This window comes from Ammodytes marinus (assembly GCF_949987685.1).
Source record: "Ammodytes marinus genome assembly, chromosome: 9".
Taxonomy (NCBI): domain Eukaryota; kingdom Metazoa; phylum Chordata; class Actinopteri; order Uranoscopiformes; family Ammodytidae; genus Ammodytes; species Ammodytes marinus.
Genome location: NC_137213.1, coordinates 12817366 through 12840612, shown reverse-complemented (window position 1 = coordinate 12840612; position 23247 = coordinate 12817366). Strand labels below are relative to the sequence as shown.

The 23247-nt window shown below is 38.8% G+C and overlaps 1 protein-coding gene across 2 annotated transcripts in view; it reads left to right on the top strand.

Moving 5' to 3' along the window:
* piezo2b (piezo-type mechanosensitive ion channel component 2b) overlaps positions 1-23247 on the top strand; it is an 84830-nt gene that overhangs the window by 41154 nt on the left and 20429 nt on the right. For both annotated transcript variants that reach the window (XM_080034234.1, XM_080034233.1), the window contains exons 10-31: positions 371-488; positions 1049-1230; positions 2151-2381; positions 3157-3277; positions 4434-4627; positions 5311-5459; positions 5824-5997; positions 9983-10269; positions 12090-12250; positions 13658-13834; positions 14034-14153; positions 14546-14746; positions 14833-15037; positions 15352-15453; positions 15728-15893; positions 17594-17837; positions 18250-18358; positions 18830-18986; positions 19570-19659; positions 20150-20271; positions 20565-20633; positions 22260-22363. In XM_080034234.1, coding sequence (XP_079890360.1) covers positions 371-488; positions 1049-1230; positions 2151-2381; positions 3157-3277; positions 4434-4627; positions 5311-5459; positions 5824-5997; positions 9983-10269; positions 12090-12250; positions 13658-13834; positions 14034-14153; positions 14546-14746; positions 14833-15037; positions 15352-15453; positions 15728-15893; positions 17594-17837; positions 18250-18358; positions 18830-18986; positions 19570-19659; positions 20150-20271; positions 20565-20633; positions 22260-22363 — 3483 coding nt within the window. The remainder of the gene's footprint in view (positions 1-370; positions 489-1048; positions 1231-2150; positions 2382-3156; positions 3278-4433; positions 4628-5310; positions 5460-5823; positions 5998-9982; positions 10270-12089; positions 12251-13657; positions 13835-14033; positions 14154-14545; positions 14747-14832; positions 15038-15351; positions 15454-15727; positions 15894-17593; positions 17838-18249; positions 18359-18829; positions 18987-19569; positions 19660-20149; positions 20272-20564; positions 20634-22259; positions 22364-23247) is intronic.

Genomic DNA, 23247 nt, shown 5'->3' with positions numbered 1-23247 from the left:
CACAAATTTTATTTTAATATTAAACTAACTAAATTATATTGTTTATGAACGCTTGTTCGCTTTGGTTTATAAGCCAGGTGTGCTGGGACAAATTAAAGAATGTGTGCAGTGTGAAAAATAGAAAAAACTCCCTCTTCTCCCCTACAAAGTCAAAGTGTGGTAACTAAGTGGCCAACAAACTAACAAAAACTAAATACAAATACACACATACAATCACATTTTTTGGATGAAAAAGTCAAATATCCAGCTTGTAAATCATTTAGACAACTAAAAATAGTTACTCCAGTTTTTCTTTGTGGGGTAGAATATTGTTCAATCCTGTGATCCTGTAACAAATCTGTTCTTACCAATTTATGTTGATGTTCTGCAGGCCTTGCCCACCTCAAACGGGACATCCTTTGACTTTGTCACGACTGAGAATGGACCGGTCTGTCTGGACTTATATTCCACCCCGCAGTATAAGATTGACCAGCCCGGTGACGGTATAGGTGAGATCTTCACCCTACACCATCTGCATCTTTCCTCTGAATTTCCTTGAACACATAGAACTCAATAACAAGAAATGTTTCAGTCGTTGATTCTACTGCTAAGAAAAAAACTGGATGTACAGCAGAGGGAACTAAATCTGTGTGCGATCACTGAAGGCTTACCTCATATAGATGTGCCGACAGTGTTGTTTAGATTACTCGGAATTCCTAATTGGGGCGACAGAAGTTACGCAGTATAGTTTTAAGCTCTAAAGAATACGATTCATAAGTATAAAGAATTTTAAAAAATGTACTCTGTATGTACTGATGTGCTATAAAATGAATGCACAACGGGCAAGACTGTGCAGGAAAAAAAGCTGTAGGTAACAGTGCGGAGCTAACGAAAATACTATCGCTTTTATTTATTACAGTTGAATTATGGGAAATCTAAGAGCTTGTGCTTTGGATCAAAACATTTCCCCGACATTATGGACGCTCAACACTAACTCACTTCACTTAAGAAGACCACAGGGTGCTGTAACTATTTTGTAACATCGAGTTGTGTTCCTGTGTCCAACCAGAGAAGAAGGAAGAGTGTGTGTACGAAGTGAGTTTGCCTCCGGAGGACTGTGTGTCGGACGGAGGAGAGGAGAAATCCGAGGAAGGAGACGATGAGATGAAGAAAAAAGGACTCAGTGCCATGGTCAAAATCTTCAACTTCATCATGAAACAGAGCTATATCTGTGCCCTTATAGCAATGATGGTGAGGAATGCAGAGTTGCAATAATATAATAATATAATGCAGCTGCAGATATAAGACTCACATAGTGATAGCAGCTGGTGTATGCTGCCAGCTGTGTCATGTATTTGGATGCTGCAAAGGAAAACAATCAAATTCACTTTTATTTGTTGTCGTGACTTTAAAATTGATAAATAAACCTTTGATATGATTGTTTTATAACCTGCGGTTTATATTAACAGATTAATTTGATGTGATGTGAACGCAGCATTACAACAGGTTTAACCCCACAGACCTGCTGGAAAACATGATGGTGTGATTAGTTTATCTTAGTCACTCTCGCCTTCTTGATAAATTCTGATTAAAATACCCTTAAGCAAGGCACCAGACCTCTCTCTGGTCCAGCGCTGGTAGACCAAGGGGAGGAAACTGTTGTTGAACCGGGCAGCTTCTATTGTTGCATGTGTGATTGGATATTTCTAATGAAATAGCATCTGTTCATAGTTTAAACATTCCTGGATGAATCATTGTTCAAAACATTGATTCTGGTTTTATTTATTAAGTTAATAAAAAAACAATAACAAGGAAAAGTTTAAGAGACATTAAGTAACAAAAGCACATGCAAAGGAAACCCAGATAACCCTCAATGGGCTTTGCATGTTGGGTTCCCTACAATTATTCAAAAATACACCACATAAAGAGATACATAAAAGAACCAAAAAAAACTAGTAGTTTGACTTAAATTGAGATTCCGTAACTCTGGTATTTTTTTAAATGGCACAATCAGCTTTGTTTGAGATGACAAATTCCCCTCTTTCCATTCACATACAGATATTTACTGAGCACAACACACCCATGGAGATCGACTAACCTTTGTTAACACTTTTATCTCAGTGAAAGTTTTAATATTTGAATCCATGCTGTGTCCTTGGTGCTCCCTCCAGGCGTGGAGTATCACGTACGTCAGCTGGCTGACGTTTGTCTTCCTCATCTGGTCGTGTGCTCTGTGGATGGTGAGGGACCGGAGGCGCTACGCCATGCTGTCCTCACCCTTCATGGTCGCCTACGGCAACCTGCTCATAGTCCTGCAGTACATTTGGAGTTTTGAGAACATGTCGGGCATCTCGGGGCTCTTTATCAAGAAGAACAACCCGTTCCACTCGCTCTCATCCAAGGTTTGAGAGTAAAATAATTTACTTATCAAAATATAGCCAGTATTTAAAAGGAATTAGTCATTTTCTTGATCCTCTGTTAGATGTAAATCCTTACTATAAGTCATAAAAGGCCTTCATATATCCTCAAAGACATGCTGTTTATTCTTTAATAGGTAAGTTATTCTTTCGTATGAAAGGCTTGGCGACATATGCCTTATTCATTGAGTTGTGCTTTGGCCTGTGAACCTTTTTCCATAACATTACAAACCATGTTTTGCCGTTAAGCAAGCTAAGGTCTAAGTGCCTATTCATTTTTTCTATACTTAAGTTTCTCTGAAGAAACAGAAAAAGCTTCAGTAAAGTTTGTTATGACATAAGCTTCTCGATTATTACTCTTCCCAGAATATTTGAATCTGTCTGCATTGCCGTAAATACAATGAAACAAATGTTCAGGTTTGTAGTGTTGTGACGTGTTTTGGAAAACCTCAAAGTCTTTAACGTTTGAATCTTTTACTCGTCAGTAGGTAACTACAGACCTGCATAATCCCTCACGTTACTGTTTTAGTAAACAGTGGTTGTGTTGATTATTTTTCACACCTGGGTCAAATGTAGTTAAACGTTTATTTAAAGTGCCAGAAGAATGCCTGACAGTTTATATAATCAAATTTAATTTAAGAAACACAATTCGGATTTATGTCTTCTCTTTACGTATAGCTTTTCCCTTGGTGAGTTAAAGTAAATACAAATGATTGATTCGCTCATTTGTTTACCTAAACATTGTATTTATTGTGTGTAGGTCCTGTGTCTGCTGAGCTTTTGGCTGCTGCTCAGACAGACGCTCACAGAGAGACTGGAGAAACAGAAGGAGGACAGCGCTGGTCTGTCCGACGTTCATGTGGAGGATCAGAAGAAGAAGGGTAAACTCTTATTTTATTAGAATTACAATAGGATTATTGTATGACAGGCATGGGACGGTCTGACGATTTATGTTAAACAATGTATTTATTCTACTAGCCGGAATGTACTGGCATACTTCCCAACTACATTGCCTTTATTTAAGAGCCTTCAGCAGCTTTATTAGAGTTTCTTTGCACTTAACACATCATATACTCTTAATTTCATTATTATTTTCAATGACTGGAGAATGCTGAATTCTTGCTGCTGATTTTAGACTGCTAATGTTGCTCTGCAGGTGATCAAAGGTTTCTACATTCCCCACTCATAGAGATCAGATAAGACTTTTTAGGATTTCTTACAAACAAATGCAGCTATACATTCATACTCTACTGGTCACTCTAAACATGTTCACCTCACATTATGTTCAGAATTAATTAATTTATGTATAGAATCACTATTTTTTGAAAGCCACACTCACGTTGTGTCCACTGAGCACCATTTTTGACATAAAACATCTGTCTGTGACCCCCCCCCCCCCCCCACCCCGATTGACAAATAATCAGCAGTATATGAATATTTAATATGTTTTATTGCACACTATTATGCAGTGTTAAGCATATGCAAGTTTTTATTAATGTATTTCTCATCAACTGCCGCTTTATCCTCTGGGTCCCTATGAGAGCAGCCTGCTGCATAAACAGATAATGAACAATAACACAGTAATAAAAGTATATCTTCATAGGAAAAGAAATAATCTTTGACAAATACTGTACATTAACAAACATTTTAAAATGTGCTTACACCTACATTCTAGTGTATTATGAACGATCTATTAAATGCTTTTATTATGCTTGTAAATGCCAGATGGGGCGTGTTAAAATGTGCATTAAAAAATAACTTTAATAACTCTAAAAATGTGCATATATTTCCATGTTCATAGTTTTTTGATCAATGGAGCTTTACTCTGACATATAATATGAACCCATGGTCCTCTTATGAGTTTTTTTGTGGAGCTTTTAAGCACATTTCACGATCTTTATCAACTCATTTGTAATGGTTGTCAGCTCTTTGTATTGAGTCATTTATAACATGTGACTTGCTTTACATTGCTGTATTTTGGACTGACGGCCCAGTGGAACGTGAGTGAGTGTTCTGATTGGCTGCTGTGTTTTATAGAGGAAGAGGAGCCTGAGGAGGGAGGGGAGCAGGACATCATGCAGGTTCTGGGGAACATGGTGATGGCCCTGCTGGTCAAATACTGGATCTACATCTGTGGAGGAATGTTCTTCTTTGTCAGCTTCGAGGGAACCATCGTCATGTACAAGATCATCTACATGATGATGTTCCTCTCGTGTGTGGCGGTTTATCAGGTATCAAAACACACCAGTGACTATGTTTTTTCATGTTTGAGCCACATAAAGTTTTTTATGTATTTTTAATTTTCATGTGTTGAGACACACACACACACACACACACACACACACACACACACACACACACACACACACACACACACACACACACACACAGGGTTGGCTGAAATCCTAAAGACCACTTTTATATGGCTGTTGTGATGCATGAAATACAGAGTAAAAAATAAACATGAAATTCAGGTATTCATATTTAATATCTGTGGAATATTTTGCCGTAGATTGCTCATTAATTTGCACGAATCTTCAGACCTTAAAAGTTTGAAAACACGTTTTGCTTATAAAGCCCTTTGAAACCAAATTTGTTGCATTTAAAAATGTACCGTCATCAGTTGTGTTTATTCGGAAAATAATGTACGAGTAGGTCACTGTTAAGTTTCCACATTCAATTTCCCCAAGACAGAAGTTGCTGATATTATAGTGTGTCATAAAGTTTGTGTACAGCCGGCTCACAGTCCACAGTGTATACTCAACTCTTTCATACCGCTACCACAGTAAAACAGAGCAGTCACCCTGAAACCAAATATCCTCTGTACACCGTGTTTAATTTAATGCATTAAAGCTGTAAATGTCTGAGAATTCATAACCCCTGACTCAAATTCAACACCATTATTCTTGTCTAGGTTCACTTTGAGTGGTGGCGAAGGTTCCTGAAGTATTTCTGGATATCGGTGGTGATTTACACCATGCTGGTCCTCACGCTGGTCTACACCTACCAGTTCAAGAGCTCGAGACGCTTCTGGTCCAACCTGACGAGCATGGACGAAGAGAGGTCAGCAACTACGTGTCTGAGAAAGATCTTTATCATTTTAGATTTTACACAACCTTATCACCAAATATTTATCTTCAGGCTCTTTTTATCACATAATATATTAATTTAGACATTGTTAAAAATGTTGCTTTTGCTTTAGGTTGTGATCAATTTGTTGTATGATGGACTCACAGTTTAAGTTATGTTTGAAAGTATATTACAATAATAAGAACACATAACAGAAACCCTTATTTTACATTTTACCACTCAACAATGAATCTAGACTTTTTATTTGTCCGCTTCTGTCATCAATCTTTCATAATCGTATACTTCCTCAAAAGTAGATGTAACTTCAATCACCATGTTTATTTTCCCCTCTGTGCAGCTTGAAGGACCTGGGCCTAGAGGAGTTCTCTCTCTCCATGCTCTTCACCAGGATATTCATCCCCACCTCCTTCCTGCTGGTGTGTATCCTCCACATGCATTACTTCCACGACCGCTTCCTGCAGCTCACTGACCTCCAGGCTGTTGTGGCCAAAGAGGAGAGCACTATCTACAGGTGAGACATGCTCTGTTTCACAAGCTATCATGGCAACTTTATGTATTTTTATTATTTTACAATAACTATGTACAGCAGAATTACAAACCAACTTTGCTTTTTTGCTTTGTTTGCTTGATTTTAAACTGAATTAAGATGGCATCACAGGCAGGTGTAGTGTTCCAGTTGTTTTGTCTTTAACCCTGGTTGTAAATATCCTGAGAACTTGTAGGAATACAATTCTCCTCCAATGGTGACAAGTTGGTGTATCTATAAAGTCCAATCAATATTCGTTTAACAATCCTGTCTTTTCTATCGATCGATCCCTATGTCCAATGTCATGTCTACGGTGTGGAAGGGATAATATTGTTCAATGGGCTCTTTAACAACATATAGCTGAATATAAGCATCAGTCCTGAATGCAGTTATTGCTTGGTTATGTCTGTAACTGAAGGCACTCGTGCTGCAGGCTAACTTCTCCATATATCCATAAAGATGAATATAGATTTTCTTGGTCTTTTCCCTTTATTTCATTAAATCACTGCATAACATAATAAAACAAAGTTACTAGAGCTGGATTGTATGATCAATATCATAATCAAGATCAATCCAGAACATTTTATGATACAGACATTTCACAAAATTGCCAACGTTTGAAAAATCACACATAAAATAATCAAACTGATGTTCAATGCAGTTACGGTTTGATTACATTGGAGTCAAAGAGCTTAAAATGTTTTATTTTGTGACTTAAATTCGCAGTGATCTTTGGAAAACCCAAACGGTTTTTAAACAAGGAAATAAGAAATAGATTTGCAACTTGAAAACAAGTTTTTATCTTGAATCAGAGAGAATATTCCTCATCTAGACGCTCGTAAGAGTCCTTTTTATAATCCTGTAAATACCTTTAAAGCAGCAGTTAGCGTTTTTTAAACAAACTTTTATTTCATCTTCAATACAATAGGTGCACAACACATCCAGTACCACGTTTATTACCAAGTAAATATTCAATTACAAGGAAATGTATCTTGGTTTATTGGTGCAATAAATACAACAAACCTCGAGTAGCAAGTAAAAAAGCAGATTTGCTAATTTAGGAATGAAAAGAGCTGCTTCCATCTGTGAATAAGATGTAATGATAAGTCAGAGGCACAAACTGGGCCTTCGTAAACTCTTGACTCCACTGAAAATGTATGAACAATAATACATTCATCGCTTTTCATATATTTCACAATGCCAATCATAACCATCTTTCATTGTGTGCTTTGCTGTGTGTTGTCAAGCGTGTTCCCACTCACATTTTCTCTATCTGTGCTGTGACGTGTTGAAGGTGCAGTGTGTAAATGGAATTGGCATTTTTCAGAACAGATTTGGTCATTTGATATTCATAAGTATGTTTTAATTAGTGTACAATTGCTTGAAAGTAAAAGGAGCGGGGCACCCTGTTTCACCAAAATGTTTCTACAGTAGCACAGAACGGACACACTTAACAGCCATACCCGTTTTTATATAAAGTGGGTATCCGCCGGAAATGCACGTTTTGGAAGACGAAGAAGAGGTACTATAAAATAAAAAAATAAAAACATTTTCACCTCATCACTTTATATTTCGATGAAGTGGTGGATAATGCCATCTTAAGTAACAAGATACCTTAACACTCTGCTTTTACACACTGCACCTTTAAATTGTACTGTTGTGTTGTTCCGTTGCTGCCCTGCTCTTCTCTGCTCTGCTTCTCTCTGTGACCTGCTGCCATCTCTCCTTCCATTCCACACAGCCACGCCAAAGTCAATGGGCGTGTCTATCTGATCATGAATAGGTGGGTAACTATCTGCTCGCTTTCTGTGGCATCCATTACCTCTGAGCCGCAACTTCCTCTTCCTGTTGCAAATATGTTAATTTTCCCTCCCAAACAACGACTTTTCCCTGTTGCCCTGTTTTTGCAACTTGATGATCTTCTCAAATATTTTTAACACAATTTTTTTTTTTTTTACTGACATGAATGGTGAATGATGTTCCTTTTTAAGGTTTTTAGTAAATTATTGTTTTGCCTGTAACCTTCTCTTCTTGGGTTCCCTGTCATTTTCCTGGATCTCTAACCCTTCCAACCAAACCTAGCCCAGCTCTTTCCTCACTAAAACCTTTCTACTTCTCTCCAATGGTTTCTGAAACTGTCAAACAGGCATGTTTGAATCTGAAAGCACCCAGTATCTTGCCAATGATCCACAAATCCCCCTCCTTTATTCTGCACCGAACCTCAGAAAATTACCCACTTTTCCTGAAACAACTCGACTGCTGCCCCAAACCACAGGAGCCTTCTGTTTTTGGGCTACATTTCATGCATTTTAACTGAATCTACGTGGATATTTTTTTTTTAAGTGATTTCACGTGTCAAAGTTTCAGCGTTTTTCCTCTACTCACTGTTCCATGTTGACTTCTGTGTAACCTTATTGTTCTGAGCAGCATCAAAGAAAAAATTCCCACCAAGGATAGCAAGTAAGTGTGACCACTGGATGAAGAAATGCTTTTGCCTTGATATGTTCATGCAAGCCAAACCTTGACCTTTGACCTCGATCCATTGCCTGAGAAGATTTTAAAAGGGTTAATGCCTTCCCGTTCAGCTGCAACCATTTATCTGCTGCTGCAAGACTGAAATTCTTCAGACAACGAAAAGATCTCTTTAAAAGAATGCTCGAGGAATGTGCATTGCTTATCGATGACAATGCCTGATTTAACTTCTGTTTGGTTAGTGGACACAGCCCATGATTGCCATCCAAACATTTGCATCGGATTGCATTTTGAGAATCACCTTGAACCATGTGTGTGAGTGTGTGTGTGTCGTAATTTCATACTTATGAGGACCCTGATGTCTTTAATGACCTGGTTTTCAAGTTTAGGGTTGATATCAGATCCTTGTTGCTTTCTAGGAAGTGTAAAAGTAAGGTAACTTCATTGGCAGCATGTGTATTTTTAAGACTGAATTATAAAAAGAGCAGGTCACATTTTTCTAATGTAGGAATGGGCTTTGCGGTTAAAACAACGACCGTGAACCGCAAGGGTCTATCTGGGGAACTTTGTTGCATATCGTCTTTCCCGAGTCTCTATTAAAGCCTTGGTACTGGCAGGGTCAGACATTTAAAGGCGTTTAAAGCCATAAATCTTTTGAAAGTTCAGGAAATAGAGAAAAAAAATAAGTTCAGAGCAGCTACTAAATGGGCCTTTGTGGTGATATTTTCTTCAACTGGTACTTACTAGATCCAGAAATTGCCTGTGAAAAAGAAACAAACATGCCCCCCTAAAAATAACATCAAGAGGGTGAATAAATGCATGAGTCACTAGCTGGGTTTCCATCACCCTGCTTTTATGCGCATTTTGAAGTATCGCATCGGGAAAGGGTTATGGAAATGCAAATAAAATAAAAATAAAAATGGACGCTCGCTTGAGGTGGTTTTTTGACTCATGCGCAAAATAGTTAACGTGCAAAATAGGAGATGGAAACACATTTGTCAAATAAATAAGTTCTGACGTAGCTTAAAATTTTACATACGTTACGTACGTGACTAATCAGCTGTTTCCACTGACGATGATGTCATATGGCTATCGCTGCCGCTGTGTGCATTACAATGTATGCATAATGTCTGCATCTCCAGGTAGCAGTTAACATGGAAAATACTAAAGTCATTGAAAGGACAATCATTTTAGCCCAAATGAAACCAATTCATCCAGACCTATTTCCATGTTTGTTTGGTTTCCTGTGTGTAACATCTACATATTTTACTACTTTATATTAGTCATGTTACGGTACGTTGCCTATAGAGCCATTTTCAGACCAAAGTAGTGTAGATAATCCAGCATACACTTTTTCTTTTTTGCAAACTTCCAAAAGATTCACTTCACATTTCGATGGAAACAGGGCAACTGAGGGTCTTCATAAGTATAGAAATGCAGACGTATGTGTGCGTACAACATGTGTCTCTGTGTGTAATAACTTCTTATGTATCTTCAGATTGGTGCACCAGGATGACAGCCTGGCAGACCTCACCGTACTCAGCGCCAGCTCTGTGGACACGTCACTGGCCACAGAACAGGAGCCTCAAGAGAAGCTGGAGGAACAGGGGGAGTGGAGAACAGAGAAGGAGAGAGAGAAGGAGAAAGACAAGACCCTGGTGGTGGTGATGTATGATACAGATGTTCCCAGCGGCGATGAGAAACCAGGGAACTTGTCCGACCAGCGACAGTCCAGCACGGAGGAGAGCCGGACCGAGCCAGAGCCGAGCACTGAACAGAGCTCAGGTACCGAGTGTAGGCTACAGCAAGGGACTGAACACACAGTGGATCTTATAAAGGCTGCAACTGACTGTTAGTTATGTTATCAGTTTGTGTTTTTGCATAAACTCAGACCCAAAGTTAACCTCTTAAAAATTATTCAAAACCCAAGAAATATCCATTGATATTATGAACAGAAAAGCTGAATGTGAGAAGTTACTGTAGAGCAAGCAAATGTTTGGCATTCCCGTTTGATAAAAGACTCGAATGAGCAGACTGAATGAGACCGAGACTGGTCTAACTGATGAGCTCAACGAACTGCAACTTAACCGGGCGTTGTTGAAGTTTATCTATCCATCAGTGGTGTTGGTTTAATTTGAACATTTTGATTGCACTTCATTAACACCAAAAGTCACAAACATGGATCTACTTTAAGAAAGATGCAGAATTGAAAAATTGCATCATATTCATTTCAATGGAAAGTTGATTAGTGAACACTTCCTGTTATCTGGAGACGGTGTGGCTGATGCATAAAAACTTGAGCGTCTCACATGAGCTTTTGTGCGTAATGTTCAAACTATTGTTTTCCTCCAAAGGGTACTAAAGCCTCCTACACTGCTGCCTATGTGTTTATCCTTCTCACTATGTTTACTGCTGGGTGTTGTTATGTAGCCTAGCAGAACATTTTTTAGTCATGAGTGTAGGGACCCTTTTTTCTCCCACATCTCCTCTGAGCCTGAAGCTCTTCAGTCTGCTCTGAAGAAATACAGTATACACACAATCTTTAAAGGCCAAGGCTCTCTGAGAGGAGCTGCCCAAGTATCTTTTGTCTGCACTCTCACTAGCCACTCGTTAATCACCCTCAAGCTAAGTTGTAAAAATCTGTTGTATTGCAGATTTCTGGGTTTAGTAAGATATACCCAAAGTTTTCTGTTCTGACAGCGCGTAGCTCAAGTGCTCACTTTCAGCCATTATATCGCTAAACCTGCTAAAGCTGCACCATTAGCATATTTACACAGTCGCCTTAAATTAAAACGTTATTTCATATACATAGATAAAACACAAGCCTGCAGTGTTTATAATGAGGTGCAAGCTATACAAGCTATAGGCTCTCCCAGAGGTTCCTATTAGAACAATGAGGCCTCTATTAAAAGCCTGAGATAATATGGCTTACGTAAAAACATACAACCACACTGGGGCTGGAGTTTTAATATCCTTTGTGCGAACATTAAAAAAAAACAATACTATGTCGTCATTCGGGTAATTAAAGCAAGAGTTTGGAATTTCCTTGTTAATACAGATTTCAATTCATGTTTTCATAGTACATCTCCCTTGGGAAAACATTTTACAGTTTCAGAATATACATTTTTAAGAGCAGAGTAGTTTACTAGTATGTGCCTGTAACTTTCTGTATTTTATATGTCATAAGACAAGCATTGAATACAGTACCCGATCTATTCCGTATGTGTAAAGAAAAGAATCCTTCTATCAGTTGCAGCTGAAGTTGATGCATCAGATGACATGTTAGTTAAGTGACAAACATGGAATAATTGTGTTTAAAATCTTTGAGACACTCTCTGTTCACACCTCTTCAGTTCTTGTGATTTTTTTTTCCATTTAAATGTATCTGGTTCTAATCATTTCTTCTTCTTCTTCTTCTTCTTCTTCTTCTTCTTCTTCTTCTTCTTCTTCTTCTTCTTCTTCTTCTTCTTCTTCTTCTTCTTCTTCTTCTTCTTCTTCTTCTTCTTCTTCTTCTTCTTCTTCTTCTTCTTCTTCTTCTTCTTCTTCTTCTTCTTCTTCTTCTTCTTCTTCTTCTTCTTCTTCTTCTTCTTCTTCTTCTTCTTCAGACCTGAAGAATAAATGGCACCTGGTGGTGGACCGTCTGACCGTGCTCTTCCTCAAGTTCCTGGAGTATTTCCACAAGCTGCAGCTGTTCATCTGGTGGCTGCTGGAGATCCACATCATCAAGATTGTGTCCTGCTACATCGTCATGGTCTCCGTAAACGAGGTACCAAAAAGGCAGAGGCTCTAATTATACGAGACATGGACGTGACTAAACGCAGTATCGGCAACAACATAGTCGTCGTGTCCGCTTAAGGAATTGTGTCTGAGCCTGATAGGAGTGTGATTTGTGTGGTCAGCTGTACAGTAGCCCAGGCAGCACATGTGGTAACGTTTAGGGCTTCCAGATGTTCCTGCCGCTAATTTTCTGGCCAACAAATCCTGAGTGTTTTTTGCATTCACAATACTGAGAGAAATATCATGCTTCTTTAATGTGTGTTATAAAACAGATAAATGAATATTAAATTAAATTGACTTTAGACAAACCCAGTACAAAAACATAAGATTCACAGTTCTTTCTATTTTGTGAAACTCCTAAAAATGCAAACGCATCATAAAACATATACCGTAGATATCCATATACTGTATAAAATGAAGTATTTTTACTTGTTACTTGTTTAGTCTGCACATGCTAGATGTAGTGGCTGAGAGGTGAGAGGTGTTGCTGGAGCTTGACCCTTAAAGAGAGCTTTCCCTTTCCGTGCACCTTACAAGTAGTAGAACATTGTGCCAGAAATCCCTGACAAAGTGGCGTTTATCCAATAAATCAAGAGCTTGAGTGTTTTCACATTGTTGTACCGTGTGCTACAATTGGCAAAATATAAACCAGACATGGTTTTCAAGATTTAAAGTAGGTTGTAGATGGAAGCTGAAGCCATTTATTTACTCGTTTTGTCACTATTTTCCAAGTCGTTCAAGTACATTTTATACAATTCTGAGTTGAAGACCTATTATACAGTATATATACTATATATATATATATTAATAATCACAATTATCTACACTTACATTAGTCAATGCTCAAATGTTTTTGGTTTATTTTATTGCTTAGACTCTGCATTAAATAGGTTAATTTCTTGCAACACTGAGCCAATTTGAACTGATTTTGAAATTAACCAGGTGTCTTCTACACCTCAGAACTGCCAGATAATAATTGTCTGAGTGTGTTTGGCTAAAACGTTATGGCAACTGGATGGGCAAAAAACATTTTTTGCAATCGGTGATTTGTGTGTTTTAAACACTTACTCAAGGGTGTAGCCTGGATTAAGCATTTTTCTCGATTCATATTAAAACTCATTTTTATAGGCTTATATTTATGTCATGTAAAGATCTTTTATTCATGGTTCACAGGTTTTATGTGTGTTTTTATTTATTATTTTATTTGCCTCTCATTATTTTATATTCATAGTGGTTTCCTAAATCTGTTTTTAATCTTGTACAGTCATAGAAACCTTCACGTAGTTATAGTTGTTGTTGGATAAAGAGGAGAAGAAAGCAGAAAGTCAGTGGACAAAACATTTATGTGATGAGTTTTTCTTTCTTCCCCTCATCGCCTGTCTTGTCTCCTGTGCAGGTGTCTTTGTTCAACTATGTGTTCCTGGCGTCCTGGGCCTTTGCGCTGCCCTACAGCCAGTATCGGCGCCTTGCCTCCAGTGTTTGCACTGTGTGGACGTGTGTCATCATCGTGTGTAAAATGTTGTACCAGCTGAAGTCTATAAACCCTCCGTCCTACTCCAAGAATTGCTCTATGGTAAATATAATTAGAACATACATACGTTGCACAATATGTCCATGCGTAATGCACAAACACCACACATCTGACTTGACTTCATCCGGATGCAAATGATTTGGTATGGTGAATGTCACATGGCAAAAGTTAAAGTGATAGTTAAGGTTCAAGCAAAAATGCATTTCATCAGAGCCAACAAGCCTTTGTTTTGTGTGCACAGCCGAGCTACTCAGAGGAGGTGATGACTGAGATGAAAGACTCTCTGCTGTATCGGGCTCCAGTGGAACCAGCACACTGGGTCGGCCTGAGGAAGGACGACGACGTGCTGGGCTACCTCAGGGTGAGTGTGGAGCCTCTCATCAAATAAAAGTTTGCATCATACACAGGGCATTATCACAGCTACGGAAGGATAATTGATTAAATTATGATCATAAACACAAATAAATTAGTTTTTTGCAGAGTTAAAGAGAAGGCCAATACCACATTCATATTGGCTGTTTAGCTTAGCTTAGCTTAGTTTAAAGCATGTCTCATTGTAAGGGTAACAAAATATGCTCACCAGCATCTCTTATAAACCCATATTATCATAGTATAGCTTGTTTGTTTAATCTGTGCAAGGCCAAACATAAACCCCAGTTAATTTTTTTTGGGGGTGTCTTACTTTAATTAAAACATATATTTTTAATATCCTGTCAATAAATACAAATATTTTCTCTGTCACCATGGGAGCAGAACAACCTCTTGATGCTGGCTATCTTAGCATTCGAGGTGACCATCTACCGCCATCAGGAATATTTCAGACTGAGGAACAAACTGTCGCCGCCCGCTGCCAGGATCATCTTCCATGACATCACACGGCAGCATTTGGACTTCGGCATCATCGCCTTCATCAAATACTTCATCAACTACTTCTTCTACAAGTTTGGGCTCGAGGTAGAGTCAAATGAAAAGGGGTTAAAAGTATATCATTTGTCTAAAAGCTCACTCATCTCATGTGTATACGGTGTGTTTTCCTTCAGACTTGCCTACTGTTGGTGGTCAATGTGATCGGGCAGCGTATGGACCTCTACGCCATGCTGCACGCCTTTGCCTTGATAGCCGTCATGTACAAACGCAGGAGGAAAGCCATCGCTGAGATCTGGCCCAAGTACTGTTGCTTCCTGGCCTGCATGCTCACTCTACAGTACTTTATCTGCATCGGGATCCCGCCTGCAGCCTGTAAAGGTGGGTTTGATCAACTCTCTCACATTAACCAAACGCTCACAGGAGAGTGATTGACAGCCTTTGATTTGAGGTGCCAAGAAGCGTCTATTTTTTATTATCAATTAATTTAGCATTTAATTTTGTAGTCACTTGAGTAATCATGAAGTCAAGTGTATAAAATGTAAAAAAGTTTTTCTTTTGTCCAACAGAATACTCCCAAAGCCACAGTATTGAATTTATAATGAAATTTAATAAAAGTTGTTCCTGTGTCCGTAAATAAATCTGACGTATTTATGTTATATGTCCAATGATAATGGTTCATATTCTAATTTCAGACTATCCCTGGAGGTTTCCCAACTCTACTACAGACTCCAATGTGGTCAAGTGGCTCTATGTACCAGATTTCCTCACCGAACCCAAACCCACGTTCCTCATCTGTACGTGTGTCTGTGTAGCTCTCGAGATGTACCACCTTTATTTCTCATTCACACACACACACACACACACACACACACACACACACACACACACACACACACACACACACACACACACACACACACACACACACATATATATATAATATATATATAATATATATATATAATATTGAGTATGTGTATAGTCTGTCCATAGCTACTGTATATGTTAAAAGCTTCAGTTTCTTTACCACGAATAAGATTTTTCCTCTCTTCTCCTCTTTTTTCTCAGATGACTTTATGTTGCTGCTGTGTGCGTCTATGCAGAGGCAGGTCTTTGATGATGAGAACAAGGCGGCGGTTCGCATAATGGCTGGTGACAACGTGGAGATCTGCAGAGACCTGGACGCAGCGTCTTTCAGTGTCCACAACCCTGTGCCCGACTTCATCCACTGCAGGTATAAAGCAGCAGTGTAAAATCACATCAAGCTACTTTCACACTACAGCAGGAAGTGGCCCAAGTATTTTACTCATATTAGGATGTTATATTATTGTTGATAATTCGGTATATGGCAACAAATCTCTCGCTTGCATTTTAAGACGTAAATTAGATCTCGCGTTAGATTCACTTGAAAACAGTTTTGGCGCCAGTGTATCTGGACTAAAGCGGCATTAACACGGAGAGCAACAAGGCACTGAAATGGAAAGGAAGTGAAGTAGCCGGCTTAATTGGTGCTTAACAATGTCTGATGCATACGATTAAGTCCAAATTGAAATGTGTTCCATACAAGCAGCAGCACATTTAAAAGCAATTCATAGTATACATATTTCATAAAGGTATACAATATGCCTTCTCTTTAAAAAAAAGTAGATAAGCAGGTGTCATGAGTGAAATGCCTCTCCAGCCGAGCTGCTCATGAATCAACTCAGTAGAAAACTGTTGTTGTACTTGGCCGCTAACTGTGTAACAGTAGAAATCTAAAGTGAAGTGGTGCTGAATAAGAACACACTGCCTCAGCAAATCCCTTTATCCTGGATAAATAAAGGAAATAAAAAACCAGCAGATGACCATAGCTCATGTCGGTAGCTTAGTGTGAGCTGCTATTGAACACCCATTGTACTGTATACATAATTCACAATTTTGGCCGTCGTCCGATGTTTGAATCTGGAGCTGAACACTGACTTTGCACATAAAAGATTTGAGTTTTTAGAGGCCGGGGAAGAGAGAGAGAGTTAGAAACGCCAGCGAGAGCATCCTGACCTGTCCGCAGTCATCGATTATGTGCTCTTCACATTCCACTGTTTTGCTGTTTTGATGCGCAGAGTGGACAATACTTTTATTAACGCACTCTAGTGTCCATCAACAAGCCCTCGTAGAGAGCAAAGAGAGCAGCGTGCAGTCCGTCTGTCCACGCCAAAGCAGCTCTGCACTTATTCCATCGTTTCCCTCCAGGATCAAATTACAGATACGGGCCTAGTGGGGGAGAGAGAGAGAGAGAAATCCATAATCCACAAAAACACTCTGTCCGTCACTGCGCGACTCAGACGCTTTTGCCCCTGTACTCTAACTCAATAAATAGCTTTCAAGTACGGAAAAGGTATTTTCTCTGCCCCTGATGAAGAAGGACACTCACTCAGCTATTCCGGCCCCATCAGCGCACCGTCCGACCCCTAGGCCCACTTCATCAGCGCTGCTTCCTAAACAGCGCAGACATTGTTGTGTTGTGGTTCCAATGTTTTTCCATCACATTAATGCATGTTGCTTCCTGATGTTTTCACTCCAGACATCCCCTGTAATGGTCTCTAGATAATCCCATACGTATGCTTTTAGCATGTTAGACAGATGCAGCAAGCAGTAGTGCACCTGTGCTGAGTGAGTGACAGGAGTCGAGTTTCAGCCACGCTTCACATTTATTGATCTTGACTCTTACCGGTGTCCTGACACTAGTGATACTCTTAAGTTTGATTGATGAGTGGATTATGCACACGGCAACAGAATGAACTGAAATTTAGTTTTGACTTTTAGTATGTGGTAAACAACAATAAAGTCCTCTGTGTCAAGTTGGCGAAGGCTTGAATGCAACCCACATTCATTTATATGGAAAAGTAACGCAATAGCTTTAGGTTAAAATGTTAAGTTTTGCTCTTGTCCTCTTAGGTCGTACCTGGACATGCTGAAGGTCATCATGTTTAGCTACCTGTTCTGGTTCGTCCTCACCATCATCTTCTTCACGGGCACCACGCGCATCAGTATCTTCTGTATGGGATACCTGGTGGCCTGCTTCTACTTCCTGCTCTTTGGCGGTCAGCTGCTGCTCAAACCAATCAAAAAGATCCTCCACTACTGGGACTTCCTCATCGCCTACAACATCTTTGTCATCACCATGAAGAACATTTTGTCTGTGGGTAGCTTATATGAAATTGTATATATGTTTGGATTTGAAGAATTTGGAGAATTGTTATGGATTTGAGTTGATGTAAGTGCCTTTAGAATTTAAGATTTTTTTTAGCTCAGAAAATAAACAAATATCGAGATAATGGCCGTTAAAGATGGTTGTATAGAGGAAATATACAGACGCAAAAAACAAGGTTTAGTCAAATAAACCCCTTAATGTACATTTTGGACCTTTTATTTACACTAGTTTGAAAGAAGACATGTTATGGAAGCAAAATACACAAATTGTGCAGTGCTCGGAAACCACTATGTTTTTGCCTGCCTTATCTCGCCTCAACTCTGCCCATGTGTTATGTGAAATCAATTTAATTAATGATATAATATAATATATAAGATGATTTATATGATCATGTTTTCAGATCCTGGCTTGCGGCTACATCAACACTCTGATTGAGAACCAGTGCTGGTTGATCCAGCTGCTCAGTCTGGCCTGCACCATCAAAGAATACAAAATTAACACCGACCAAGGTAACCGGCATGACTAGACTCAACATTTTGGCTTTATTGTTTGTTTATTTAAAAAAATAACTAAATAGGTAATACAAAATACTTTCACAATAAGGTGGACGTCCCCCTTCAACATTAGATGGAGCACGCTTTCTTCATTTTTGCTAGATATCAGTTATATGCAGCATGTTAAGTTAGGGATTGACCCTTCCGGTTTGTGTGCTTTTCACTCAAACCGCTTTTCACTCATAGAACAAATTTAGTTCTGCATCTTAATCCAACTGAGCAACTTACTTTAACTTACATTTAGTGCCTAACACAATCAGTAGAGAATTGATCACAATCAGACGGACAATCAGAACCTCATCACACACTAACAAATTTGCTTCGACTAATTCATTACATTGGTAATAAACAAATCTATAGTTAAATCTAATCAAATAATAATAATTAAAAAAAAACTTAAGTAAAATGTTGTCCTGTTTATTCCAGCTGCTACTCAGGGCTGTGAGCTGCCTGGCAACGAGGCGGGGATCATCTGGGACAGTATCTGTTTCGCCTTCCTGCTGCTGCAGAGAAGAGTCTTCATGAGTTACTACTTCCTCCACGTGGTCGCTGACATCAGAGCATCACAGATCCTCGCGTCAAGGTAAACCAAGCCCCAACCAAAGCGAGTTCTACCAGCATCCAATGCGGAAGTGACACAAAATACAGTTCACCGAGTGGCCACTAGGGGCAGGTTTCAAAACAGAGCAATTTCTAATTGACCCTCATGTTAAATTGGCCGTTTTCACAGCATTGTTAAACCAATTTAAGGCCTGGTACAAAACATTCTAGTCTGTATGTTTAGGTAATATCTCCATGACAACACTGAGGGGGGTGAATGTTTTTGTACCAGGCTAGTTTTTATTCTATTGGAGGTTAAAATGTATGAATAAAGAGATTTGCTCTTGGGTATGTTGTCAGCTTAGCGGCTTTGTGTATTTTCTGTATTTTCTTACAAAACCCCTAGCCACAATTTGCACATCAGAAAATTAAAGAAACTTAAGGAGAGCTTGGCTCCTTTGTGATCCACTTCCTTGTTATAGTTAAGTGATGATCAGATAAATATGGAATCAGCGTAGCCATTAATGAGTCGTGTGAAATGCTTGAAATGGTTTTTTTTAAACAGTAAGGTTGGATTAAACCTTCCCACGGTTAAACTGTTTTAATACTTGATCTGAACATTTCAGAGGGGCGGAGCTTTTCCAGGCGACTATAGTGAAGGCGGTGAGAGCCAGACTGGAGGAGGAGCGCAAATCTGTGGAGCAGCTGAAGAGACAGTGAGATTCCAAATATTTCATTTCTGTCCCATTTAGTGTAATATCTGTTGTTTGAGTGTTAGCGTACAATATGCAATACAAGGGTAAGTTTTGACATTTTCATTTTATAGGTTAATATTTATGATATTTAAAGAGTCTCATTAGGCTTAATATAATCCATAAGTAAGTAAACACTATTCAGAAAAAGGTTCTGAAATAAAATCAACCGCTGGCTCCGCCTGTACGTTTCCAGGAAGCCATCTCTCACTTCATCATACTGCATAAAGACAATGTATTTCCACCACTTACACACACAGTTACCTAAGGAGTTACCCGTAAGCTCTGATAACATCCACTCACACCACTATAATGAGCACTCCGCTGTTACATAACGTACACTCATTTCCATACGAAGCCTGGATGTGTTTACGGATGGTCTTTTAAGCCGTACACAATGTGCCCTCTTGTGTCGATACCCCGTGTCTCTTCACTGTCTCTCTGATCCAATCAGGATGGAGCGCATTAAGGTGAGGCAGCAAAAGTTTAAGAGGGGCAAGGAGCGGATGCTGAGCATGGCACAGGAGTCTGGAGAGGGACAGACCCTAGTCCCGCCCGAGGAGGAGGAGGATGACGGTATGATGAGGGGCTGGCCGCGCCCCTATGTGAAGTCAATGTTAGAAAAGTTGGTGTAGAGATGATGTGATTGATACTAGTGCTCAAAGAAGATGGGTGAGAGTGTAATGATCAAATCGTTAATATGTGTTCTGTAATGATGTATTGTCATTGATCTAAAAGAGCAGCCATTATAATGGAGTAAAAAAATATATATACAGTATATATATATATATATATTTATGCCTTGAAGTTTGAAAAAAAAGATCAATTTTCTTACAAACTGTTGCATTGCTGTATTTGTCAAATTGTAGGAGCACAGCGAACGAAAGCCAAGACCAAAAAAAAGCAGTGGTGGAGGCCGTGGGTTGACCATGCTTCCAGTAGGTTGATCACTCAACCCCCTTTTTCTCTTCCTCCACTCTGATTGGCCCTTGTGTCCTTGACCAGAACGCTGAGGATTCCCGTACTGCGCCAGGGCTCTGAAGGCACCAACAGTAGCTTCTGACTTTGAATCCAGACTTTGGTCATTTTCTGTCTCTATTTAAGGGGCCCTTGTAACCGGTAGCTCTTATGAGATAAGATACATTTTTATTGTCCCAAAGGCATTTTGTCTTTGTGCTGAAAAAAGCTGCATATAAACAATACTGTAAACATCAATCAATCAATCAGTGCATAACGACAGACAGTTCAATTCAATAGAGGACTAACAACACAACCATTGTACTTTAGAGCAGTAAAAATAAAATTAAAATCGGTTGAGAGGAAATTGCACAAGCCATGAGTAGTGCACATGCCCTTTTATACAATACATTACACATAATAAAATAAATTGAACTTGATAAAAATATATATTAAAATGAAATTAGCCATGATAAAAGAAATTGCACGGGATAAAAAGAAAATTACAAAATATAAAGGAAACTGCACATTGTAACTGTACACTTGAGTGTGTGTGTGGAGGGGTACTTCAGTTTTAAGATGATATATAAAACCGAGTCAGTATTTGTAAAGCTAGAGCAGGGCTGCCTTAAAAAGACGCAATGAGGAAACTAGAAAATGACCAATGGCTGGAGGTTTGTACTCGACATTGTTTAAAACATAAAGTTCACCATCGGTCTCACCTACAGAGCCCACAGAAGGGAATCACTCGATTGTCAAACATTTTCATGCAAAGACATGAAGCCGACTCGCCTTTATTCTCAGTACTGGAATAAAGGATGGAGGGTTTGTTCATTCTTTGCCTGTAGACATGGGCACCGAACAGGTTTTTAGCCAACACAATATTAAAATAGCAAGAACAATTGGACAAAATATCTTAAAATATCAAATGTGGTATATAAAAAAAATACCAGCATCTTTCTGAGTCAATACAGTGGTTTGCCTGTTTGGTTTGAACTCATGTCTCATGTCATACATACTCCAACCCCCCACATGACATTTTAAAAATGATTTCTCCATTTTGTCATTTGATATTTCATCTCCACGTCCCAGCATCCTCCCTCACCTCCCGCCCACTGCGGTTCTGTTCAAGGACATAAGTCAGCCTCGTCTATAACATTGCTTCTAATACTTAAGTACTATATATATACGACTGCAGACTGGAGCCACTGGCTCTTGTCAAGTAGCTTAAAGGCGACTCCTAGAATAGGAATCTTTGATAGAGACATTCTTCATTGTGCTTTGTGCTCATAGTTTATACCAGCCATACTAACATTTGTGTGTGTGTTTTCTGCATTTTCTGTGACATTCTCTCATGTCTTGGATGTTATATAAGTGTATCTGTTTCCCGACTAGTTCTAGACACTGTAGTTAAACGTAAATGTTTGATTTGTTGTGAAAAAGGTATAATTTAATGGTAAGTGGTTTGGTTTTCCTGCAGCTTTCTTTCGGCAAGAGAAACGCTCTTCTGAAGCCTCATTTGCAAAAAATTTGTGTGTAAAAACGATGAATGATTTCCCTGCCTGTTTGAGTGAATGTAACTAGACTTTACCTTCTTCACCCCTCAGTGGTTAGAAGTGGAGACTATTACTTGTTTGAAACTGACAGTGAGGAGGAAGAGGAGGAGGAGGAGAAAAAAGATGACGAGCTGCCCAAAAAGTCTGCGTTTCAGGTGACTTCAATTCGTGGCTTGTTTTCCCATCAGTCTCGGTTCAAAATGAGTCTATCACTTTATGTATGTTTTTATGAAGGCTGAGGATGTTTCATTCAGAGGTAGATAATAGCAACGTATATTTACCTAAATACTGTGCAGTGTTGAAGGTCTTCCAAGTACACTTTTTTTTTTTTTATATTTCGATTTTGTTTTGCTTTATATCTTAAAGGGAAATATTGTACTTCATACTGCATTACAATTACTGTGTCCAGTGGTGGGAAAATATCCAAAATATCTCAGATCTTTGCCAGTGTGTGCATTTGTAATAGAAAGATTTTCAGGATGTGTTGCGATGAGGTAATGTATTTATATGTGACTGTGAGATTAATAATGTTAATATGTTGGTGAAGCAAAGGATATTTTGATTTTGTACTGTTTAGTTCTGCTTAGTACCCGAGCAAATTAATTAATTAATACTATATAAATATAGCGTTCTTTTCGCTGATGGTCCTGTTTGCTGTTATAGGTCATTTATGATCATCAGAGGAAAAATGAGACAGTTTCATGAACATTTTAGAGTTCCTCGTAGTCTCTCTAAGTAAAAGTACGAATCAGCAGTAAAATGTCCTCTGTGATGTATTATTATAACTTGCATTATTATTATATTACACTGTTAAACCCTATGCATCACTGTGAATGCAAATTTCAACTGTTATAGCTCCTCGGGGTGCAGCTACTTTTAACTGCAGAACTTAACATGCATTCAATGTAGTTCAAACAATTATGAAAAATGAAAGCATGTGAGAAATGGGAACTACTCATAGACATCCGAAATGTGCCAAAGGGTCCAGACAAAGCACTGTTCCCAGTCGAAAAATAAACTTAAATATATTAGAAATAAT